Source organism: Diospyros lotus, chromosome 11 (genome assembly GCF_014633365.1).
Source record: "Diospyros lotus cultivar Yz01 chromosome 11, ASM1463336v1, whole genome shotgun sequence".
NCBI classification, from domain to species: Eukaryota; Viridiplantae; Streptophyta; class Magnoliopsida; order Ericales; family Ebenaceae; genus Diospyros; species Diospyros lotus.
In genome coordinates, this window is record NC_068348.1 from 31636553 (window position 1) to 31655649 (window position 19097).

General features: G+C 35.2%; 3 protein-coding genes across 3 annotated transcripts; 1 reads left to right on the top strand and 2 right to left on the bottom strand.

Moving 5' to 3' along the window:
• Positions 1-856: 856 nt before the first annotated feature.
• Positions 857-3586, bottom strand: LOC127812844 (valerianol synthase TPS1B-like). The gene is made up of 7 exons (XM_052353371.1): positions 3473-3586; positions 2991-3252; positions 2425-2800; positions 2051-2269; positions 1798-1936; positions 1423-1668; positions 857-1147 (listed from the first exon to the last, which is right to left on the bottom strand). The coding sequence occupies exons 1-7, from the start codon at positions 3584-3586 to the stop codon at positions 857-859; spliced, it is 1647 nt and encodes a 548-aa protein (XP_052209331.1).
• Positions 3587-11337: 7751 nt separating this feature from the next.
• Positions 11338-12424, top strand: LOC127812845 (hedycaryol synthase-like). Its single transcript, XM_052353372.1, has 3 exons — positions 11338-11552; positions 11898-12110; positions 12280-12424. Exons 1-3 carry the CDS (start codon positions 11338-11340, stop codon positions 12422-12424), a joined length of 573 nt encoding a protein of 190 aa, XP_052209332.1.
• Positions 12425-14157: 1733 nt separating this feature from the next.
• On the bottom strand, positions 14158-18532 carry LOC127812846 (valerianol synthase TPS1B-like). The gene is made up of 7 exons (XM_052353373.1): positions 18132-18532; positions 17754-17972; positions 17502-17640; positions 17127-17372; positions 16649-16891; positions 14444-14546; positions 14158-14336 (listed from the first exon to the last, which is right to left on the bottom strand). Exons 1-7 carry the CDS (start codon positions 18530-18532, stop codon positions 14158-14160), a joined length of 1530 nt encoding a protein of 509 aa, XP_052209333.1.
• Positions 18533-19097: the final 565 nt, after the last annotated feature.

Below are 19097 nucleotides of genomic sequence, written 5' to 3' on the forward strand. Positions count from 1 at the left end.
TTATTGTAAAGGAATTGTCGGTTATATATCATTGAGGTTTCGATCTTGCTTCCGCTGATTTGATTGATAATGCCTGTCTTAGTTTATTAATTAAATTTGATATGCTAAGAAGCTACGATCGGGATTGTCGGGAAATAATTATGATGAAGGTATGTATGTTAAGAGACTTGTGTTGTGTATATGATATTGAAAAAAAAAAAAAAAAAATCTCCTGAAATCTCGAGGTAATGCTCGTTCTAGGAAAACAGGACGTTACAATCCTCATATAATTCAAGCCGACATTTTATGTGAAAATTCACATTTTATGATTCCCAATCTCGATTATCCATACAAATTGTTCTTCGCCATTAGATTTATCTTACATACGGGGTACTCTTTTTGTTTTTTTGTAAATAATAATTGCAAAACATGAAAATGGCAAAACGTCTATAAATAATAAAAGCATATTCAGACCAAATAAAAAAAACAGAGGTAAAACCATCAAATAACGGAAGTAAATAGCCTAAACATGAAGTGAGAGAAAAAATTTTCAAATGAGAGGAATTCATAATTGTCAATCGGGATACACACCTACGATACTAAGAGGGCAAGCGATGATTAACAAAACATTAAAGACTCCGATGCCCAAAGACTAGCACAATGAGGATCAACACAACAGGAGTGACCCCAGAAGGCTGAGAAGACATCCAGCCACTGTCATCTGACATGGCTGAGAAGGCTGAGAGTGCACTAGCATACTCATAGCCACTGTTCTTCGAGAAGGCTGAGAAGACATCCAGTCAAGCAGCCCAAGCCAAGAAGTCATCATTTCTCCCACCCTATAAGATTATGTTTCTTTATATAATCCTTCTGGGAGTCAAAAATTTATTGGATTGATGAACAATGAGTTGATATGGTCCAGGACTGTTTCAGGATGAGTAAACCCATCATCATACTTGTAAACCACATCCAGAAACCGAGTAAGGTTGAGAATTCTCATGAGCAGATGCCTTGAAATGGCATTTGGTCTCAGCATTTCTTCATTAATATGCTTCCATTCACTCTCAATCCTGCCATGCAATTCCCCAATTGCCTCTTGCTCTGTGACGCCATGCTGCTCCATGTAGCATTTGAGACCTGTGGCTACATGCTTCCTCTTCTCTTCATCCTTCACTTGTCAAATGATTTATGCATGAATACAAATGGTTAGCCGATAAAAAGAATTCGAGTGGTCACATGAAAAAAAATGAAAAAAATACTAGTTTTGGCCAATTTTTATGCTTAGCTTTGGTATTGTTTAGTTTTGGCCAATTTTTATGCTTAGCTTTGGTATTGTTTCAAGTCAAGTTAGATCATATATGTAGATGCAATGGTCTAAATGCATGGAAGACGCAAAGACGTGTTAGTGCTTGTGTGTGGTCTGGTCTGCCCGTCTTCTCGTACCTTATGGCTTGTTATGTCGTTTCTGAGACGACCAATTAGGGCAGAAGCCGTCATCATCTTAGGTTTACACTGCAACCATTCGAAAGCCTCAGAGGTGGCAAGTTCTCCCATGCCCATGAACGATGATGTTTGAAGGACACAGTTGCTGGTTTCCAGCGCATTCGTCAAATACTCATCAAACGACGGTACGTATCCTTCTTGCAGCCACTCGGATTCGACGTCGTAAGCTCTCACTATACGCTTGAACTGGTTAACAATGGCGGAACAAAGCCGTAGTTGCTGTTAGAATAATTAATTCTGGCTAAACATGAAGTAACGGCTAAGAAAATAGCAAGAGTTTTTAAGTGTAATTAGGATTAGGCCATCCATGCTTACTGCTGCTTTTGCGTAGCAACCAACACGAGCTCTGCCTTGCTTGGTTATTTCTCTGTCTAGTTCATCGTAGAACTTTAGCACAGCTCTGTAGAGTGCCTTCATGTAGTCCGGGAGCCCATCAATGGCAGCCACATCCCATCTAGTTTATTCATCAAGTCATTTATGGATCAGATTTTGTTACTAATTAATATAACCCTACAGGATAGTTGCAAGAAGTCCATGTAATGAAAATTGTATATTATAAAAAATTTACCTTTGCACCGCGGCTGTAAACAGTTTGAGCTCTTTACGAGTGCCATATGCATCGTATGTATCATCTGTAATCGTCACCATGGCTATAATCTTTGCTAATATCATCCTAGCAAGGGCGTATTGTGGCTCGAAATAGGCCGACATAGACCACAAAAAACACTCTACTATTCGGTTCCTTGCAAAAGAAACTTCTGATACCAAATCCAAGTCTTTCCACCACCTGCAAATACAACAAGCAACACAGTATATATTAACGTCATTGCCATCTCTCCCACACCACTACCTCCCCCCAACCCAAAAAAGAAAACACCAAAAACTGTCTATACTTTAGTAAACCCTAAAGCTCTAAATCGTAAATGTCAAGAAATACATGACCTTGATATGTGGCATAGCTCTTCCCTGTGCAATAGCTGCAGCCTGTTGAAATCTAGCTTGGCAAATCTTAGTATGTTTTCATCCCTGGAGTCATGCTTTCCATAGACAGAGATGTAGTGCCTTGCCTCTATTCTGGGTATACCCCTGTGACATGGCTGCTTGAGAGCATGCATCACCTCTTCTGCAAGAACTAGGGGTAAGTGGGGTGTCACAGACTCAAGGTGAGCTTTTGCAAAATCTAAAGCCTCATCTAGGATGTCTTCTTGTCCATGGATCTTCAAATGTGTAGCTTCATACAGGCTTAGCATACCAGTTACATCATCACTTAGGGTTTCCTTGAAGTGACCGTTGCCATCTCTAAATTTGTCAAACACATCTGCTTCAAAACCCATCAAACCCATGTTCGAATTTTTATTTAAAACTAGTAATAATACAAAAATATATAGTAAAACAAAAGTTTGAAGAACCTCAATGATTGACCTAGTAGTATGAGATTAATTATATAGTGGACCTCCTCTGTGATTAGGACACAAAGTTCTGTATACTTCGTTTAATGAGGTACTTACCACAACATATTTTATGGCCGTGTTGTCTGAATACTCGGAAGAAGAGTGCAATGGTGAACAAGTCATAGTTTCTATCCTCAAAGTTAGCAAACATCCATTCCAGTTGCTCTTCAATCTCTGTTTCAAAGAGGTAAGACACCCCAAGGCGTTCCAATGTGTTGATCAAAACCATCTTCTTTGCTGGTTCATCTCCTCCAACTACTAGCATGTGCTTCACTTCTTTCTTCAACTCTTCAACTTCTTTGGTGTAAGTTTTGAGTAACTACATAAACATTCCACTTAAACGGTATCGAAACACCAAATTTTGTATGAAAACATTGTTGCCAATATGATAAATGAATTATTTTAATGGATTTTTTTGGTTCACAAGACCTGTTTTCAGATCAATTATTAGTAGGAATTTGAAATTAATGTTACTATTATTGTAATACTATTCCTTTTCTTTCTGATTGTTTCCTTTGGATGGGAAGGGATACTGTTACCTCGTAATCCATTGAGAATGAGATGAAACGATCCTTCCACAAACTAGGTGTGAAATTTGCAAGAGGGCGAGCCTCCTGATCTGACCGGTTACCAACTTCACAAGAAGTGGCCATAACGGTAATCAATTATTGCAGGAGATACGTCCTTATTTAGGGCAGAGGCATGCCCATTTATAGAATAGGAGGCGTGATTAGGACTTTTAGTTCTTAAAAGAATGTTCCTGCTATTCCATGGTGTCAAAATCACACGCCTCCTATTCCATCATGTCTATTCTATAAAGAATTAACGCGAATTTACCTGTCAATTTTTTAAAAAGAAGTCACATAATTTATTATTTAATTTTTTAAATAAATTTATCTTTTTCCTTTCTTTAAATAAGTTTATCTTGAACTTTACAGATAAAAAAAATGACTCATAAGTCATTCAGTGCATTTTAAAAAATTTAACAAATAATTTAATAAAATTTTTAGAATACTTCTTAACTTTAACATGACCATTCCATATTTTAGTCTAAAAAATATTAATTTAATTTTATCTTAATATAATATTATTTTACTTATTTTAACAAACGTTATCTTAAAATATATATATTTTATTAGACATTTCCACTCACAGCTCCATGCCTATTATATAATCATATATCTAAACATGTTACATGTGCGCCATCTTATTTACTTTATATCACAACAAGTGAAATGCCTTGAAATGCATGACATTCCCTGCACTCAATCTTATGCTTCCTTTTCTTACTTTCTTTCTTCTTTTTCCCCCTTTTATTCTGTGTGAGGGCTTGTATTTTTAGTTGGTCATATCATGGCAGATGAAACATATGTCATTTGTAGCCTATAGAAAACTAGCTAGTTCATTTTCTAAAAGCATGTTCGTCTATATGACTTGTCCCTTAATTTGTTGACTTTTTAAGGGGAAAAAGTTGGCAAAACGTAAAATCAAAAGTGATTTAATGCTTAATTTGTTATTCCTATCCATTAAAATTAATAATACTGACGGACACAACTCATGCAAATTTATAAATTTTCAAAATAGAAAAGATATGACCCACTAGAGCTTAGTTCCATGAAGAATTACGATTATAAGAGTTTAATTTAATAAATATGTTTGGTGAATTAGCAAAGTTAATAGATTGAGTTTTAATTATAATAATTTGATTTAACAAATTAAAATATTTAATGAGTTTGAACTATCGAACGTATCTAATCTGAGTTGAACTAATGTTGACTATATTGCGTTGTGTGAATGATTGCTTTTGAAACCAGAAGCATCCAACCCCAATGCATTCCTGTCTAGGTTTTAATTGAAATTGTTGAAATGCATTTCAAGTGGAAATCAAAATAGGCACTCTTGTTTCTTAATTTACCCATTCAGATTGCTAATGTTTAGCAAGAAGTTAATGGTTACTTGAAGGAAAGCCCTTTTAATTTGCTAAACTGAAACTGCCATGATTAACCTCATTAAGTGCCGGTTGATACACATAGAAGATCTCTAATTAGGGCTTAAGGTACGTATTCCTTTTAATTAAAAACAAGATCTTGGATACAACAATTACTGGTCAATATATAGAAATATAATCAGCTAAAGAGATCACTTGATGGTTGATATGGTGGTGCCCAACACCAAATCTCGTGGTCTTCTTTATTGCTGATATAAAGCTGGAAAAGATACGTCTAGTTTGTGGGACTATATCGATCAATATCTGACATTGAGCCATGTCGTTGATCTTCAGAAATTAGCCTCACCCATGACGTATTCTACATCTATAGGGAACATCTAAAATTAGCCTCACCCATGACGTATTCTACATCTATAGGGAACATCTATCAAGACAAAACGACTTTTGAAAATCTGAACCAACACCATACCTTAAGAGGAAGAGTATTGCTTTTCATCTCCAATGGAGATGAAAAGCAGTGACATGGAAAGTGCCATGGTGACATGGAAAGTGCCATGGCCGGAGTGGATTTGGAAGACTTTCACACTTTTTTAAGAATTGTTTTTCCATCCCTCTTCTCTCTCTTTCTCTCAATGTTCTCCCTCTCTCGGCACACTTTCTCTCAATGTTTTGGCACTTTCTCGTTAGAAAGTGCCAAAACATTGAGAGAAAGCAAAACAAATCTTAAAGGAAAAAGGAACTGAATTATTATAAGTTAATACCAGCCACTTCTATTTGTCATCCATGGACACATCCCAAGCAGTAACTGGCTCAAAATAACTAATATTTAATTAGACAGAAGGAACTGAAGAAAGAAATGCTCTTCTGAAGTTGGTGACCAGTCAGATCCTTTTGCCAGCTGAGTTGGAGTTGGAGATTTAATTCACTAGTTTAGGGACTGTGTAGTAGCCAGAAAACAGGTCTTTAATTGAAAATGAAATATTATTGCAGCCTTATCTCTTCGTTCCATATCTACAAGGCTGCAATAATTGTTGGTGGGTGGGTTTTCAATAATAGTAATAATGGTATTGATGATGAGATCTGCTAAAGTTTTTAAAATTGAGATTCATATAAGAATTAATGTTGGATTTGGACTGCATTTATTTGTAAAGTAAAAAAAAAAATTTATTTGAAAAAAAGAAAAATAGATTTATTTAAATAATTTAAAATAAAATTCAAGTAATTTTTTTATGTTTAACATATATAATTTAAAATAATTTTTATATTTTACTTTTTCAATTTAACTTCAAGCACCTTGAAAGAATGCAAAAGGAAAAAAAACAGTGAAATTATCTTGGAGTTGGTCAAAACACGTAAACCATCTTTTCATGAATACTTGATCACGATTAAATTATGAATAAATTCTCTTAGCGCTTGGCATCTTTTCATGGCACAAATCTAATCACTAATATATTCAATAATATTTGTTAAAATAGATAAGATAAGATTCAAATGTTTTCCGAATCAAAATATAAAATTATCAAGATAAGATTGAGAAACATGTTAAAATTTTTATTAGACTATTTATTAGATTTTTTAAAATGCATTGGAAGACATATGCATTATTTTTCCTTATCTGTAAGTCCAACATAAATTTATTTGGAGAAAATGAGAGATAAACTTATCTAGATAATTTAAAATAAGAAGTCACGTGACCTTTTTTTTTAAGAGTTATAAAATAAATTTAACAAATATAATAAAAAATATACTTTTGCTTGAAATGTTTTTCTTTATCTTAATTTTTCAATTTAACTTCAAGAACATTGAAAGAATGCATGAGAAAAAAAAAATAGTGAGATTGCCTTACAGTTAGTCAAAATGCATAAAGCATATTTTTATGATCAGTTCATGAATAAATTTTCTTAGTGCCTAGCATGTTTTTATTGAATTTAACTTCAAGAACGTTGAAAGAATGTATCAGAAAAAAAAATAGTGAGATTGCCTTACAGTCAGTCAAAATGCATAAAGCATATTTTATGATCAATTCATGAATAAATTTTCTTGGTGCCTAACATCTTTTTATTGAATTTAACTTCAAGAACGTTGAAAGAATGCATGAGAAAAAAAAATAGTGAGATTGCTTTATAGTTAGTCAAAATGCATAAAGCATCTTTTATGATTAGTTAATGAATAAATTTTCTTGGTGCCTAGCATATTTTTATTGAATTTAACTTCAAGAACGTTGAAAGAATGCATGAGAAAAAAAAAAGAGTGAGATTGGTTTATAGTTAGTCAAAATGCATAAAGCATCTATTTATGATCGGTTCATGAATAAACTTTCTTGGTGCCTAGCATATTTTTATTGAATTTAAATTCAAGAACGTTGAAAGAATGCATGAGAAAAAAAAATAGTGAGATTGCCTTACAGTTAGTCAAAATGCATAAAGCATCTTTTCATGATCAGTTCATGAATAAATTTTCTTGGTGCCTATCATCTTTTTATTGAATTTAACTTCAAGAACATTGAAAGAATGCATGAGAAAAAAAAATAGTGAGATTGCCTTACAATTAGTCAAAATACATAAAGCAACTTTTTATGATCAGTTCATGAATAAACTTTCTTGGTGCGTAGCATGTTTTTATTGAATTTAATTTCAAGAACGTTAAAAGAATGCATGAGAAAAAAAAATAATGAGATTGCCTTACAGTTAGTCAAAATGCATAAAGCATCTTTTCATGATCAGTTCATGAATAAATTTTCTTGGTGCCTATCATCTTTTTATTGAATTTAACTTCAAGAACATTGAAAGAATGCATGAGAAAAAAAAATAGTGAGATTGCCTTACAATTAGTCAAAATACATAAAGCAACTTTTTATGATCAGTTCATGAATAAACTTTCTTGGTGCGTAGCATGTTTTTATTGAATTTAACTTCAAGAACGTTAAAAGAATGCATGAGAAAAAAAAATAATGAGATTGCCTTACAGTTAGTCAAAATGCATAAAGAATCTTTTTATGATCAGCTCATGAACAAATTTTCTTGGTGCCTAGCATCTTTTTATTGAATTTAACTTCAAGAATGTTGAAAGAATGCATGAGAAAACAAAATAATGAGATTGCCTTACAGTTAGTCAAAATGCTTAAAGCATCTTTTTATGATCAGTTCATGAATAAACTTTCTTGGTGCCTAGCATGTTTTTATTGAATTTAACTTCAAGAACATTGAAAGAATGCATGAGAAAAAAAAATAGTGAGATTGTCTTACAGTTAGTCAAAATGCATAAAGCATCTTTTTATGATCAGTTCATGAATAAATTTTCTTGGTGCCAAGCATGTTTTCATTGAATTTAACTTCAAGAACGTTGAAAGAATGCATGAGAAAAAAAAATAGTGAGATTGTCTTACAGTTAGTCAAAATGCATAAAACATCTTTTTATGATCAGTTCATGAATAAACTTTCTTGGTGCCTAGCATCTTTTTATTGAATTTAACTTCAAAAACGTTGAAAGAATGCATGAGAAAAAAAAATAGTGAGATTGCCTTACAATTAGTCAAAATGCATAAAGCATCTTTTTATGATCAGTTCATGAATAAACTTTCTTGGTGCCTAGCATGTTTTTATTGAATTTAACTTGAAGAACGTTGAAAGAATGCATGAGAAAAAAAAATAGTGAGATTGCCTTACAGTTAGTCAAAATGCATAAAGCATCTTTTTATGATCAGTTCATGAATAATCTTTCTTGGTTCCTAGCATGTTTTTATTGAATTTAACTTCAAGAACGTTGAAAGAATGCATGAGAAAAAAAAATAGTGAGATTGCTTTACAGTTAGTCAAAATGCATAAAGCATCTTTTTATGATTAGTTCATGAATAAACTTTCTTGGTGCCTAGCATCTTTTTATTGAATTTAACTTCAAGAACGTTAAAAGAATGCATGAGAAAAAAAAATAGTGAGATTGCCTTACAGTTAGTTAAAATGCATAAAGCATCTTTTTATGATCAGTTCATGAATAAACTTTTTAGGTGCCTAGCATGTTTTTATTGAATTTAACTTCAAGAACGTTGAAAGAATGCATGAGAAAAAAAATAGTGAGATTGCCTTACAGTTAGTCAAAATGCATAAAGCATCATTTTATGATCAGTTCATGAATAAACTTTCTTGGTGCCTAGCATCTTTTTATTGAATTTAACTTCAAGAACGTTGAAAGAATGCATGAGAAAAAAAAATAGTGAGATTGCCTTACAGTTAGTCAAAATGCATAAAGCATATTTTTATGATCAGTTCATGAATAAACTTTCTTGGTGCCTACCATCTTTTAATTGAATTTAACTTCAAGAACATTGAAAGAATGCATGACAATAAAAAATAGTGAATTTGCCTTACAGTTAGTCAAAATGCATAAAGCATCTTTTTATGATCAGTTCATGAATAAACTTTCTTGGTGCCTAACATCTTTTTATTGTGCCAATCTAATCACTAATATATTTAGGCATCGTTTGTTAAAAACGGTAAGATAAAATTGTATCAAAATAATGTTAAAATATTTTTTGCAACAAAATATATAGAATGTCAATATAAAACTAAGAAGTATTTCAAAACTTTTATAAAATTATTTATTAATTTTTTTAAAATGCATTAGAGGACATATGCGTCTTTTTTTTTATATGTAAAGTTTATGATAAATTTATCTGGATAATTCAATATAAAAAATCATATGACTTTATTTTTTTAAGTATTACTAGATAAATGGAATAAACATAATAAAAAATATTTTTATCTAAAATACTTTTCACATCTTACTTTTTTTTTAATTTAACTTCAAGCACATTAAAAGAATGCAAGGAAAAAAAAAAAACAGCGAAATAATCTTAGAGTTACTTAAGATGCATAAAGCAACAAGGTGAAGGTTCAAGAATTTAACTTAAAAAAAGGCTCCTTGTGCATAAATAGATTTGATGACAAAAAGATGAGCAATATATTGATATAATTTAGTAGATTGTAAGTTCAATTTTTTTCTTATGCAAGAGTTAAAGGCTCAACTTATAATTTATCTCTCCTACATAATAAAAAACACAAACACAGAGGATCGTGTAAGGACGATTATTTAAAAAATTTAACTTAGAAAAGGACGTTGAAAGAATGTAAGAAAAAAAAAAAGAACAGTGAGATTGCTTTGGAATTAGTGAAAATGCATAAAGCAACAGAGAAGGTTCATGTACCAAACCGAGATGGAGAATTACTTGAATGCTTATCCCGGGGATAGAAATAATTAAGGTGAAGTGCGGGTCGACAAATAATTAAGGGGATTCTCAAAGTATATATTAACAATTAATTAGCATCATCAAAGAATAACTCATATTCTCAAAGTAGACGGGGATAGAGCTGCAACAAGGCTGAGATACTTACATTTCTGCCATTTTAGAAGCTGCAGCATCAATCAATTAATCAGGAAAAATACATATCCATCTCCCGGAAATTAATTAGTATGGCATCTCTCTGTGACGTTGGCAGTCTTCCGGCGAAGGACCTCCGTCCTTTGGCTAACTATCCGCCCAGTCTATGGGGTGATCGCTTCTCCTTATTCACATTGGATAACCAGGTAACATTATATTCCCATCCAAACAAAGCACAAGACAACGTAATAGCTGAGAAATCCATAAGTTTTGAGCTAGCTAGCTAGTTCTGAAATCATGCAGCTTCTATATATATATATATGAAAATGTTCATGTTTATGTAGCTATTGGAGAGTTACAGCAAAGAGGTTGAAAATCTGAGAGAAGTAGTGAAGGATGAGGTGGTGAAGGTTGGAGGTGAGCCAACAAAGAAGATGGCATTGATCAACACACTAGAACGCCTTGGTGTGTCCTATCTCTTTGAGAAAGAGATTGACGAGCAATTAGAGTGCATGTTTGATGGCTTTGAGGATAGAAACTATGATCTATTCACCGTTGCGCTTCACTTTCGGATGTTCAGACAACATGGCTATAAAATGTCTTGCGGTTAGTATATATCCTGTGTGAATGCGATAGAATTTATTTCTGTTAATTTTTTTTATTCCCACCATCAAGTGGATATCAATCTTGTGCCTAATAAATGGTATTAGAACTCATTAATTAGCTAACATAGCCCAGTGTATGGCTTGTTCTTAATAGTCTATATTTAATTTCGATTAGTATATATTTAACATCATTCTTTCTAAGAATATATATATATATTACCTAAATGCATGGAAATTAAAGTTCATGATGCCCATATATATTTCCTATTTGTTGAGATTGTTAAAATGGGATATGATGTGGGTTTTGAAACAGACATTTTCAACAAATTCATGGATGAAAATAGTCACCTGAAGGAAACCCTAGTGAGCAGTGATGTTATGGGTATGCTAAACTTGTATGAAGCTGCATATTTGAGGATTCATGGAGAAGATATTCTAGATGAGGCTCTTGCTTTCACAAAAACTAGCCTCCAGTCTATGGCACCCCATTTAAACCATCCTTTCCTTGCTGAACAAGTGCTCCATGCCTTAGAACTGTCCCTCCATATGGGCATCCCAAGAGTTGAAGCAGCGCATTACATCTCTATCTATGAGAAAGATGATCACAGAGATGAGCAACTTCTGAGACTTGCGAAGTTAGATTTCAACAGGGTGCAGTTGTTGCACCTGGAAGAATTGTGCCATCTCTCAAGGTAAAATTAAGTAGTACATATGCACACACACGCGGACACGTACCTTACTTTTATCTTTTCATTTGGTATAAGGCTAAGTTTGGGTTCCAAGGGACCCTCGTGTACAGAAGGAGCATCCTAAGCCCCAAGTGTCCCAAGAGCCATTCATGAGACTACTCTCAAATGACCTCATGAAATCAGGGATGATCTCATGACGGGCGATCAATCATATTCCCCTAAGGGCAGAGAAAGAGAGACACTACTCACGAGAAACCCAAGCAAGGAACTTTTTGGCTGACATTTGAACAACTACTTTCGTGCTAGAGGCACATATTTCTTACTCTTAAATGCTTTTGAATATTGCAGGTGGTGGAAAGAGCTGGCCTCAAATTTTCCTTATACCAAAGACAGACTTGTGGAATGCTACTTGTGGGCTGTGGGCACATACTTTGAACCCCATTACTCAGCTGCCCGCCTAATTCATGTTAAAATCACTGTTCTGGTGTCGATTTTGGATGATACATTTGATGCGTATGGCACACTAGATGAACTAACAACTTTTACAGATGTTGTGCAGAGGTACGTACCTTGACTAAATTTCACTACTAATTCACCAAATCCTCAAAGCTGCCATTAAGGGAAAAATGTAAAAACGAAAGAATATGTATGTGTATGTATATACACTAATCTTTTTTCATCTTCTTTTGTTGAATTGTTCCTGCTATATATATAAAATTTTGGTTCTCAGGTGGGATAGGAGTGACATTAATCTGCTCCCAGATTACATGAAAGTCCTCTTCAGGACTTTGTTGGATCTTTTCGAAGAACTCGACGAAAAATTGGCAAGCCAAGGAAGATCTTATGCTGTTCATCATACAAGGGAGGCAGTATGAACCCTCTCTGCCTTCTGTTTTGTTTTGTTTTCTTCTTTTCACATCACTTTATGCTTCTGTATTCTTAAGGAATTGTGTAATTGATAACCAGATAAAAGAACAAGTGAGGGCTTACTACACAGAAGCCAAGTGGTTCCTCAAAGGAGATTTGCCTGCATTTGATGACTATTTGCTCAATGGCCAAGTCACAAGCACGTGTTTTGTGCTCACCCTGGCATCCTTTTTGGGCATGGCCGATAACTACTTCCCTAGCAGCAAGGCTCTCGATTGGCTACAAAAGAAACCAAAAATTGTCACTGCCGCCTGCACAATTACCCGCCTCATCGATGATACAAAGACTTACGAGGTATGCACACTATAGGTTATTGGTCTTGTTTGAGGAATCATTTGGATTAATTAACTTATACACTTTGAAGGTGGAGAAAAAGAGGGGACAGACTGTTACAGGGATCGATTGTTTCATGAAGCAAAAAGGGGCTTCCAAAGAGAAGGCAATGGATGAGTTAACCAAAAGGGTTGAGAATTCTTGGAAGGATATAAATGAGGAGTGTCTCAGGCCAGCTTCTGTATCGATGAATTTGCTCATACGATTCGTCAACTTTGCGCGTATGATGGAAGTTACTTACAGGAAAGGAGATGGATACACTCATCCTGAAGAGACACTAAAAGATATCATCTTTGCTCTGTTCATCAACCCTATCTCTGTATGAGTGTGGCACTAGTTAGTTATCTTGTCAATTGGTATCGATATCTGGACATGTTAAGTACGTGTAGCTTGTAAAACATGTCTCTTAGTTTTCTGAAATTTTTCTTCATCGGCTAGCTTGATGTATAACTCCCAAGTATAAACTCCAATTTGCACTTGTTTTGCACTTGGTTCCTTGACACCCCAAATGCCATTTTGCATGATGAACGACCATTGTCATGGAAGCTGAAAACCTGAAACAAATATGTTATAAATTAACTTATAGTCAATGTCTTCCAACAATCCATAATTAGAAATATCCCCCATAAGCCAGAGACTGTTGGTCCGACAGAGAGGGGGGGGGGGGGGGGGGATTGGATCTTCAATAAACGAATAAATAATTAGTAGAATAGTAAATGTTACACGTATCATGAGATCTCATACATATCCATGAGATATGATGGTTTGAAATATACATATATATTTACTATTTGTTCATAAGGTATGCGCACCATTTATCCTTGGATTTGTTTATTGTATATATATTTGTTGTTCCTCGTGCATTATTGTATGCTTGTTTAATTTTTCCTTCTTCTTGGACAGAAAAAGTACTGTTTCTCCTGCAAGATGTGAGGACCAGATATAATAATATTGGTGCAAAGATACAAAGAACAAGAAACATATACATATATATGACATTAAATATACATGATGGATGGAGGCCAATTACCAAGTCTGTGCAGTAGGGGGGGGGGATTGACTCTCCGGATGTAGTCTTTGACTAGCCAATATCTAGGAAAACAACTTCTGCATAAAATTGCTCGTCTCTTTTTATTGTGGGCCAATAAAAAATTTGCTTCCAATCAAACACATAGTTTACTATTACTGGCAATGCCGGAATAGAATTTACTAACAGTTCTAGAATCTCCTCTGCATTCAGCAGGCATGGTTTCATAGAAACTTTAAGGTCTTCAAATGGATGCTGACTTCAGTATTATTGTTTTCCATGTTCTTTTCCGCCAGATCTAAATTCTGTTGCTTGAGCATGTCAGGTGACAGTTGAGGATGCTGCTCCTGAAATAAGCCAGAGTGCCAGTTTTGCAGAAGCAGTTGACCCTCCCGAAACAGATAACCCGGAAGACTCTGGAGTACCTCCCCTAGAATTTGAAAGGAGGCTGCATGAACTACTAGAATCCAGACAGCTAGAAAGGATAAAAGAGCTGGAAGCTGCTTTAAAACATGCCAATCAAAAACTTCGTGATAAAGAAAGAGAGGTTTGTTGGTGGAAAGACACTGCACAGATTATTTCGCAGCATGTTCCAAGAGCCCCTCACTTGTCAACGTGTGATCAAAGCTTTCCAAAATCTTGAAATGATAGTTCCAAAACATTATCGGCATGTTCCAGTCTTGAATGCCGATAATGTTCTGTTCTTCGTTCTGAAAGTTTTATAAACAAACACGCAAAAACATGAAACTAAGCAAGGCACAGCAGCAAAGCAGCTTGGTAATTAGCACAAAGAGAACTCATAGGCAATAATCTGAGTTCGAAAAGGGATGTGCTTTTGTGTGATTTTAACTTAGAATGGAGGCGAAATCTGAAGATGGTGGTTAACTTAGTGGCCGGTGGTGGTGGTTCACTTTCCGTTGCTCATTGCCTCTCTCTCACTCCGTGGCTTCGTCGCACTTCTTCTCTCTCGCCCTTTGTCGCTTGCCATCGCCGGCTAGATTTGCATCTACTTCAACCCTTCAAATTTCAAATTTGCTTCAGCCTTCAAGTTCAAACCTTCAAATTTCAGTCGTTAGTTGTTACGAGTTGGGGTCCATTTTTACATTTCGTCTCAAGGACCCAAAATCTCAAGTACGGCACTGTTTATGTACCATGATTATCATGACTATATATTACTATGTATCAGTGGTGATTCAATGCTCGATGGGGGCGGGGTGAGTGTGTGGGTCTCACCTTTCAATTTATTCGTGTTGAATAAATCTTATGTTCTTTGACGCAAACAATATAACAATCTTTTATGATGTATTATGTTAGGGTAATATATATTGTGCACTTTTGAGAGTTGACATAAATATAGGGAATAACTTTTATGTTGTAGAGATTACATATAATTACTATATAAATCTTTTTTTATTTAAGAACGAGTTCATTAACCAAAAAAATTCAAAAAGTCTACATTTTTAAATAGGTTATATCTCGAGTATCACAAAGAAAACTGAATTAAAAAACAAAACAATAATGTTGAAGCTATCACTTGAGATAAGACACTCTTCACAACATGAATAATAAATAAAACGTGCATGCAAAGAAAGCCGCCAATAAAGCCACACTTGTAATCTTGAAAATAGAGGCCATACTTCATTTCACCTTTTTAAGTATTTTTACGTTTTCAACTCCAATATCAACATTTTATGATAAAAATACCTAGTTACTCTCCTAATAAAATGCTTAGAGATCACAAAGGCCACACTTTTTTCTTTTTCTAATCCCCAAGCATTATTTGGATTTTGATGTGAATTTCAATATTTTATGATAAAGATTTGATGCGAATGTCAATATTTTATGACGAAAACACTTAGTTACTCCTTAAATAATTACTTAAAGTGCATGAGCATCCTCATATAATTCAAGCCAACATTTTATGTGAAAATTGACATTTTATGATTCTCAATCTCGATTACCCATACAAATTGTTCTTTGCCATTAGATCTATCTTACATACGGGGTACTCTTGTTTTTTTTTTTCTTGTAAATAATAATTGCAAAACACGAAAATGGCAAAACGTCTATAAATAATAAAAGCATATTCGGACCTCATAAAAAAACAGAAGTAAAACTATCAAATAACGGAAGTAAATAACCTAAACACTGAAGTGAGTAAATTTTCAAATGAGAGGAATTCATAATTGTCAATCGGGATACACATCCAGGGCCGGTCCAAGGCATAGGCCACTAAGATCTATGTGTCTAGAGCCCCTAAAATTTTGCGGCCCCCAAACAAGCCCCCTCCCCACCCTCCCCCCAAAGAAAAATAGCAGAGAATAAAGCACCCCTCCCACCCTCAAAAAAATTTCACCCAAAAAAAAGAAAAAATAATTTGGGCGCCCCCAAAAATTATATCACCTCACTCTCTCTCTCTCCTAAATTTTTTTTTTTATCACCTAGGGCCCCACTGAACCTTGGGCCAGCCCTATACACACCTATGATACTAAGAGGCCAAGCGATGATTAACAAAACATTAAAGATTCCGATGCCCAAAGACTAGCACAGTGAGGATCAACAACAGGAGTGACCCCAGAAGGCTGAGAAGACATCCAGCCACTGTCATCTGACATGGCTGAGAAGGCTGAGAGTGCACTAGCATACTCATAGCCACTGTTCTTCGAGAAGGCTGAGAAGATATCCAGTCAAGCAGCCCAAGCCAAGAAGTCATCATTTCTCCCACCCTATAAGATTATGTTTCTTTATATAATCCTTCTGGGAGTCAAAAATTTATTGGATTGATGAACAATGAGTTGATATGGTCCAGGACTGTTTCAGGATGAGTAAACCCATCATCATACTTGTAAACCACATCCAGAAACCGAGTAAGGTTAAGAATTCTCATGAGCAGATGCCTTGAAATGGCATTTGGTCTCAGCATTTCTTCATTAATATGCTTCCATTCACTCTCAATCCTGCCATGCAATTCCCCAAGTGCCTCTTGTTCTGTGACGCCATGCTGCTCCATGTAGCATTTGAGCCCTGTGGCTGCATGCTTCCTCTTCTCTTCATCCTTCACTTGTCAAATGATTTATGCATGAATACAAATGTTTAGCTGATAAAAAGAATTCGAATGGTCACATGAAAAAAAATGAAAAAATACTAGTTTTGGCCAATTTTTATGCTTAGCTTTGGTATTGTTTCAAGTCAAGTTAGATCATATATGTAGATGCAATGGTCTAAATGCATGGAAGACGCAAAGACGTGTTAGTGCTTGTGTGTGGTCTGGTCTGCCCGTCTTCTCGTACCTTATAGCTTGTTATGTCGTTTCTGAGACGACCAATTAGGGCAGAAGCCGTCATCATCTTAGGTTTACACTGCAACCATTCGAAAGCCTCAGAGGTGGCAAGTTCTCCCATGCCCATGAACGATGATGTTTGAAGGACACAGTTGCTGGTTTCCAGCGCATTCGTCAAATACTCATCAAACGACGGTACGTATCCTTCTTGCAGCCACTCGGATTCGACGTCGTAAGCTCTCACTATACGCTTGAACTGGTTAACAATGGCGGAACAAAGCCGTAGTTGCTGTTAGAATAATTAATTCTGGCTAAACATGAAGTAACGGCTAAGAAAATAGCAAGAGTTTTTAAGTGTAATTAGGATTAGGCCATCCATGCTTACTGCTGCTTTTGCGTAGCAACCAACACGAGCTCTGCCTTGCTTGGTTATTTCTCTGTCTAGCTCATCGTAGAACTTTAGCACAGCTCTGTATAGTGCCTTCATGTAGTCCGGGAGCCCATCAATGGCAGCCACATCCCATCTAGTTATTCATCAAGTCATTTATGGATCAGATTTTGTTACTAATTAATATAATCCTACAGGATAGTTGCAAGAAGTCCATGAATTGAAAATTGAATATTATAATAAATTTACCTTTGCACCGCGGCTGTAAACAGTTTGAGCTCTTTACGAGTGCCATATGCATCGTATGTATCATCTGTAATCGTCACCATGGCTATAATCTTTGCTAATATCATCCTAGCAAGGGCGTATTGTGGCTCGAAATAGGCCGACATAGACCACAAAAAACACTCTACTATTCGGTTCCTTGCATAAGAAACTTCTGATACCAAATCCAAGTCTTTCCACCACCTGCAAATACAACAAGCAACACAGTATATATTAACGTCATTGCCATCTCTCCCACACCACTACCTCCCCCCAACGCAAAAAAGAGAACACCAAAAACTGTCTATACTTTACTAAACCCTAAAGCTCTAAACCGTAAATGTCAAGGAATACGTGAGTTACCTTGATATGTGGCATAGCTCTTCCCTGTGCAATAGCTGCAGCCTGTTGAAATCTAACTTGGCAAGTCTTAGTATGTTTTCATCCCTGGAGTCATGTTTTTCATAGACAGAGATGTAGTGCCTTGCCTCTATTCTGGGTATACCCCTGTGACATGGCTGCTTGAGAGCATGCATCACCTCTTCTGCAAGAACTAGGGGTAAGTGGGGTGTCACGGACTCAAGGTGAGGTTTTGCAAAATCTAAAGCCTCATCTAGGATGTCTTCTTGTCCATGGATCTTCAAATGTGTAGCTTCATACAGGCTTAGCATACCAGTTACATCATCACTTAGGGTTTCCTTGAAGTGACTGTTACCATCTCTAAATTTGTCAAACACATCTGCTTCAAAACCCATCAAACCCATGTCCGAATTTTGATTTAAAACTAGTAATAATTATACAAAAATAGTAAAACAAAAGTTTGAAGAACCTCAATGATTGACCTAGTAGTAAGAGATTATATAGCGGACCTCCTCTGTGATTAGGACACAAAGTTCTGTATAATTCGTTTAATGAGGTACTTACCACAACATATTTTATGGCCGTGTTGTCTGAATACTCGGAAGAAGAGTGCAATGGTGAACAAGTCATAGTTTCTATCCTCAAAGTTAGCAAACATCCATTTCAGTTGCTCTTCAATCTCTGTTTCAAAGAGGTAAGACACCCCAAGGCGTTCCAATGTGTTGATCAAAACCATCTTCTTTGCTGGTTCATCTCCTCCAACTACTAGCACGTGCTTCACTTCTTTCTTCAACTCTTCAACTTCTTTGGTGTAAGTTTTGAGTAACTACATAAACATTTCACTTAAAACGGTATCGAAACACCAAATTTTGTATGAAAACATTCGTACCAATATGATAAATGAATCATTTTAATGGAATTTTTTGGTTCACAACACCTGTTTTCAGGTCAATTACAAGTAGGAATTTG

Excerpts from the sequence above, each read along its gene's own strand:
- LOC127812845 (XM_052353372.1), top strand. The coding sequence starts at position 11,338 with ATGGCACCCCATTTAAACCATCCTTTCCTTGCTGAACAAGTGCTCCAT. Across the intron at positions 11,553-11,897 it reads GAATTGTGCCATCTCTCAAG|GTGGTGGAAAGAGCTGGCCT; the intron begins GTAAAATTAAGT and ends TGAATATTGCAG. Across the intron at positions 12,111-12,279 it reads TTTACAGATGTTGTGCAGAG|GTGGGATAGGAGTGACATTA; the intron begins GTACGTACCTTG and ends TTTGGTTCTCAG.
- LOC127812846 (XM_052353373.1), bottom strand. The coding sequence starts at position 18,532 with ATGGGTTTGATGGGTTTTGAAGCAGATGTGTTTGACAAATTTAGAGAT. Across the intron at positions 17,373-17,501 it reads GTTGCTACGCAAAAGCAGCA|TTCAAGCGTATAGTGAGAGC; the intron begins GTAAGCATGGAT and ends ATTGTTAACCAG. Across the intron at positions 14,547-16,648 it reads GGTTTACTCATCCTGAAACA|AACGAAGAACAGAACATTAT; the intron begins GTCCTGGACCAT and ends TAAAACTTTCAG.
- LOC127812844 (XM_052353371.1), bottom strand. The coding sequence starts at position 3,586 with ATGGCCACTTCTTGTGAAGTTGGTAACCGGTCAGATCAGGAGGCTCGC. Across the intron at positions 3,253-3,472 it reads CATTCTCAATGGATTACGAG|TTACTCAAAACTTACACCAA; the intron begins GTAACAGTATCC and ends ATGTTTATGTAG. Across the intron at positions 1,937-2,050 it reads TTTACAGCCGCGGTGCAAAG|ATGGGATGTGGCTGCCATTG; the intron begins GTAAATTTTTTA and ends TGAATAAACTAG.